Genomic DNA, 6,000 nt, shown 5'->3' with positions numbered 1-6,000 from the left:
CTTGTAGAAACTTCAGGGGTTTAAGCATGCAGAGATTACAGGTACCAGCATGCAATGTCCCTGAGGGTTCACAGAGATTGCGGATCCCAGCATGCAATGTTCCAGTGCGAGCAAGTGGTCAGTGGAGGACAGGCAGGCAAACGCAAGGCACCGCTGGATCAGAATGGCCAACAAACTACACTGTGGCACATGCCGCGCTCCCGTTAGAGCGATAGCTCCACCGAGAGTACATATCCCATCATGCAGTTCTCCAGCGGGAGCCAACGCGCGCCAGGCACAGGCATTGGAACGTGTGGTTCTCCTGGGCTGGCCCTGCTGTACCCACAATGCCCTGGGAGCGGCCAATCAGAGTGTGGTGTAACAACGTTTGGCGTGAATGGCGGAGGGGCGCTGTGCGCCTCAGCCAATCGGGGTGCGGTAGGTGGTCCCGGTGGGCGCTGTGTGTGTAAAGGGTCTGAATTCCCTTCCCCCCTATTGTCCCCCGTTACCAGGCCTCGGCGACGCAAAGCCCGGCCCCGGCACGATGCTGAGCCGCCCGGGCCTGTGAAACCTCCCTGCCCCGGTAAGTGGGCCGAGCTCGCGCCCCGCTATCGCGGCTGGGGAAGGCGCCTTATGCCGGCGGAGCAAGGCAGGAGCTTGAGTCGGGTCCTGAGAAGAGGGTGAAGCAGCTGGTGGGGGCAGAGGGCAGGCGCAAGGGGAAGTGGAGTGGCCCAAGGAGCGGGTTGGCCGAGGAGGTAGCTGGAGGCGGTGAGGCGGGAGCAGTGGGTCTCAAGGCTGTGGCCCGAGCACACACTTTTCAGGCTGGGAGGGGTGTGGGGAGAGTGATCGCCACAGGGGGTGGATTGGCCGTTGTGCAGCGTGGTATGGACGGGGGCGCATAATCTGTGGTTTAAGGGTTGGGTGGGGGCTGCTGAGTTAACCAACTAGTTCCAGTGGCAAGAGCTATACAAATCCTAGAGGGTTTTTTTGCTCCATCGAGCAACACTTTTTCTCCCACTAGCGAAGAGGGAAGAAAGTAACGGGGGTTATTCTGGACTAAATCATCTGTTGCTGCTTTTGTAAATTGGGTGCTTATATGCAACAACCTTACTAGTTTCTACATTACTGCAGTTATGAGGGTTTTTTTAAAAAAACAGTGTCAGGGGATGAGTTCCTGAAACATGCTTTTCTCTGAATATGAATATTAACACTACATTCTGGATACTCTTAACCAATGATTTCAAAGCCCTTTACAAACACAAATGTATTCTCACAAAACCCGTGTGAGGTCAGTAAATATACCCAATGTATGGATGATGAGGAAACTAAAACAGAGTGAGATTGTTCTGAGGTCACATAGAAAATCCATGTAAAAGATGTGAAAATAATGTAGACGTTATGATGTCCAGTCAATTTGTCTAACTTAATCCCTAAATTCTTGCTATTTTGGGGTGGGGGGGGGGCTAGAAACATGACTTTGCCTTTTTTTAATTAAAAACATTGCATAAAAATAACAGTGTTGTTGTAGCCTTGTTGGTCCCAGTAAGTTAGAAAGATAAGGTGGGTGAGGTATTGTCTTTTATTGGACTAGCTTCTGTTGGTGAGAGAAACAAATTTTTGAGCTTACTCAGAGCTCTTCTTCAGGCCTGAGTTAGTTGCTTAGACCTGAAAGAAGAGCTCTGTGTACGTTCAAAAGCTTGTCTCTTTCACCAACAGAAGCTGGTCCAATAAAATAATTATTTGTAATATATAATAAAAGGGTATGAATGATCTGATGCATTGAGCATGGAACTGGAAATAAAGCACTCTGTTTACAATCTTAGCTCTGTAATTGACTTGATGTCTGGTTTTAGGTAAGCTACTTAAAGTATCTGTGCCTGTTTTGCCATCTGTAAAATGGGAATGATAATAGTTAACTGGTTTACAGGGATTTTGTGAAAATTGTGTGCAGAATACGTTGCAAATGTAAAATGCTAATTATTATATGAAATTGTAGCTGCTTATTTGATCTGTATAGATCTTATGTGTTAATGAAAATTTAACCTTGAGGCTGGTAACTCACACCGGTTCTTTATTTTAACACTCTGTGTGAGGGAAATATTAGTAACATAAACGGACACCATCACACTGAAACTCACAGTGGTCTGAAAACTTCAGTACCTGGCAAACTGGTTGAAACTATTGGAAAGAACAGAATTATCAGACACATAGGTGAACTTGATTTGTTGGAGAAGAGTCAACCTGGTTTTTGTAAAGGGAAATCATGCCTCACCAATCTGCTAAAATTCTTGTGAGGGTCAACAAGCATGTGGACAAGGGGGATCCAGTGGATATAGTGTACTTAGATTTTTAGAAAGCCTTTGACAAGATCCCTCACCAAAGGTTTTCAACCTTTTTCTTTTTGAGGACATTCTACAAAAACTCCACAGTCCATCTGTGCCACAACTGTTTTTCTGCATATAAAAGCCAGGGCCAGCATTAGAGGATGGCAAGCAGGACAGTTGCCTGGGGCTCCACACCACAGGAGGCCCTGCAAAGCTTGGTTGCCCACGTGATGGGGCTTTGGCTTTCTGCCCTGGGCTTCAGCAAGTCTAATGCCGGCCCTGATTGGCAGACCACCTGAAACCTGCTTACAGCCCCTTGAGGGCCCCTGGAGCCCTGGTTGAGAAACACTATCTTAAGCAAAGTAAGCAGTTATGGGTTAAAAGGGAAGGTTAAAACAGACGAAAGGAAGTGTTGCTTCACACAACACACAGTCAACCTGTGGAACTCTTTGGCAGAGGATTATTGTGAAGGCCAAGTCTATAACAGGGTTCAAAAAAGAACTAGGTAAATTCATGGAGGATAAGTCCATCAATGGTAATTAACCAGGAGGGGGTGGAATGGTGTCCCTGGCCTGTTTGTCAGAAGCTGGGAATGAGTGACAGGGGATGGATTACTTGATTATTACCTGTTCTATTCATTCCTTCTGAAGCACCTGGCATTGGCCACTGTCAGAAGACAGGATACTGGGCTAGATGGATCTTTGGTCTGATCCAGTATGACTGTTCTTATGTTTTTAACTTTTGAACCTACTATACTTACAAGTAAAACCTGACTTTTGTGTGTGTGTGTGTGTGTGTGTGTGTGTGTATGTGTGTGTTCTGAGCATTTAATGACTTTCAGGGTGGATACAAATCAATAATTTAAAAAAAATATAAAATGGATTTTTTTAATTTAAATTGGATTTTTTGATAAAATGCTTTTTAAGGAAAAAACCTATCTAAAGATAGTTTTAATTAAGATACATTATAGCTCAAAGATATCTCATTATGGAATGGGGATTATAAATTCTAATTCTATAGTATGAGACAATATTCATGTAATGTTTTCGAAAAGTTTTGTAAATGAGTTCCAATAGTTCGTGGATTAGGAACCAAAATTTACGGGGTTCCAGAAGCTTCTGTATAGATTATTTAGGTTAATCTTTCTATCTACTCAATGGGACTCAGTGCTCAGTCTAGAAGATACCAACGGTGATGCTTAGTTTTGCAGTTCTTAAACTGTGGATTTGTGTCTCCAGAGATAACATGTTTATTTTAAAACATTTTTGCTGTTAACAAATAAATAACATATAGAGGTGAGAAATAACAGATCTCAACCCTATTGTCCCTCTGCAAATTTGTGCACATAGAGTCAATCCCTTACCTCTCTCTAAAAGTGCAAAGTTTCAAAAAGTTTAATGAATAGAAGATTGTTGGGGGTGGAATAGATCTAAAATGTTTCATTTAACTTAGTTAAAAACAATTTTAACAAAAACAAACCTGATTTTAAAAAAACTTGAATGTTTTAACGAAATTCAAAAATTCATATGCTTGTTTTGTTAAAATATTATATGTTTGCTGTTGATGAAAACAATCCAGAATGCATAATGTTGCTGTTTTAGTTAAATAAAACAATTTAAATGTCTGTCTGGTGGTGTTCTCCTAATACAGCATAGCAAGAAAATCCTCCAAATATTAATGTTTAACCTGTTGAATTGGAGATAGTTCACTTCCCAATGACTTCATAAATATCTGCTTCAATTACCTTTGGTAAATGAAATAACCAAACAATCATTCATTTTCTGATATAGCTGTAAGACAAATCTGAAAAGTTTTCGAAATAAATCACTTAAAAAATGTATATTGTCTGCTTTCTAAAAATGAAACCTACATTTATCTCTGAGTTTGGAAGAATATGTATTAAGGTTATAACAATCAACAAGAATGTACTTTTATGTAGAAATCCATGATTAAGTCTTCCTGACTTGTGATTTGATTTAAATCAAATCCACCCTCATATCAGTTTCACTGTTTCCTCCACAGAGTGTTTCTTTTTTTCTGAAAAGGTCTTTATAAACTTCAAGATGAGAGCAGAAGAAACTTTATACAATTTTTCTTCAATGTATTTTTTTTAAATAGGATATACTGTTTAAAGAGTGATCTATTAGAAACTTTTTTTAATAAAAAATCAATTCATTTAAAAAGAAAAGTCAAGCTGACAATGTTACTTTAATCATATTCATGAGCATTAAAGTTAAGTACTTGAGTTAGTTCTGGCACGATCAGGTCCGTAGTCTATTCTCTACTTACCAGTCTCAGAACAATTGAGGATCTGTCCTTTGATCTTGACTAACTTTTCGCCCCACTATTGAGAGGCATCCTGTAGGGAAATTTGTGCTGTTGCTATCTAGGATGTAACTGGTTCTCTCTTTAGGCAGCTTTTGAATCCAGTGCTGTCCGCCCAAGAGCCCAACATCTGCTGCATTTGAAATCAAACTGGTTCCCCTTGTCTTTGGTAGGAGCAAGATAATTCCATACCGTATTTATTTATTTTAAGATGGAGAATACCAGAAGTATTCAGTAGAGAGAGAATACCAAAGATACTTTGTAAGGGCCTTGAATTTGTCCTGGGTTATACATATTTGATATGTAATTCCAGCATGAAGTAAACATTAGAAGTGCCTGATGACATGGATACAAATTTTGAGGGGGGGTTTGGTACACTTTTGTTGTGTGTAAGAGATTAATATGAAAGCTGAAACTTGCAGTTTAAAACATTTATTATGGAAACATGGATTGTATGTTTCTTTACAGATTTACTTGAGATATAATACAGAATTGAGATGATATGTTTTAGGTTTCCATAGGCAATGTCATCATTAATAAACTGTTGGTTCTTCATCTATGACCATAAAATTGGTCTAAGCAGTATTTGACAATACTGCCTATGTATCTTCTGTAAAGGTTGTCAGGCCAAAAAATTTTATACATGAAGATTGAACCAGTAGATAATTGTAGACAATAAAAATTGTCATTCTCTATATGTGGACTCTTAAATTTCCAGTTTCACAGGTATAGAGCCACATCTTGTGAGATCTATTTGTCTGTATGCCCCTAAGAACAAGACATAGTGTTCCAGTCTGTAATGACTACAGTTTAATCAGAGATTCATTAATAATGAAGTGTTACTAATAAAAAAATTCTGTAACAGGTGTTGGCATAGGAAAATGAACTCCACTATGAGTGAGGAGCCTGATGCGCTTGCAGTAGTTAACCAGCTGCGAGACCTGGCAGCTGACCCCTTAAATAGACGAGCCATCGTTCAGGATCGGGGATGTCTGCCAGGCCTTATTTTGTTTATGGATCATCCCAGCCCTCCAGTTGTTCACTCAGCGTTACTAGTAAGTAATCTATTTTTTTTTAAATCAGTGGGCTTTTTATTTGCTTGTTTGCTGCTTGTATCTCATGTCAAATTATTGTCACTGTTGTGCTTAATTTTCTGCCACTCCCATTTCAACAATTAACGAGTGACAAAATCATTCTGAAATTGGAAAGTTTTTATAGATTAATTTATTGTTTGTGTGTGTCTGCGTGTTTTGAAAGATAACCCTCTAACTTTGTATATGCAGAGGGAAAAACTGTAATGTAGCTTGTCACATATAACTGTATGCCTGCTTCTTTTCAGACTTTGTATGTGATGAATGTGGACAATGTGACT

The 6,000-nt window shown here is 40.0% G+C and overlaps 1 protein-coding gene across 6 annotated transcripts in view; it reads left to right on the top strand.

The window, feature by feature from the left end:
* Positions 1–320: 320 nt before the first annotated feature.
* The window catches only part of ARMC1 (armadillo repeat containing 1), a 45,434-nt gene continuing 39,754 nt past the window's right edge, over positions 321–6,000 (top strand). Inside the window, exons 1-3 of one of the 6 annotated variants that reach the window (XM_030553180.1) lie at positions 424–562; positions 4,717–4,797; positions 5,494–5,683. In XM_030553180.1, the coding sequence (XP_030409040.1) occupies positions 5,510–5,683 (174 nt within the window). In that variant the 5' untranslated portion in view covers positions 424–562; positions 4,717–4,797; positions 5,494–5,509. The other 5 variants (XM_030553177.1, XM_030553178.1, XM_030553179.1 and 2 more) reach the window with 5 other exon arrangements.

The sequence above is a fragment of the Gopherus evgoodei genome, chromosome 2 (assembly GCF_007399415.2).
Source record: "Gopherus evgoodei ecotype Sinaloan lineage chromosome 2, rGopEvg1_v1.p, whole genome shotgun sequence".
Taxonomy (NCBI): domain Eukaryota; kingdom Metazoa; phylum Chordata; order Testudines; family Testudinidae; genus Gopherus; species Gopherus evgoodei.
This window is presented reverse-complemented; position numbering and strand designations above follow the sequence as displayed.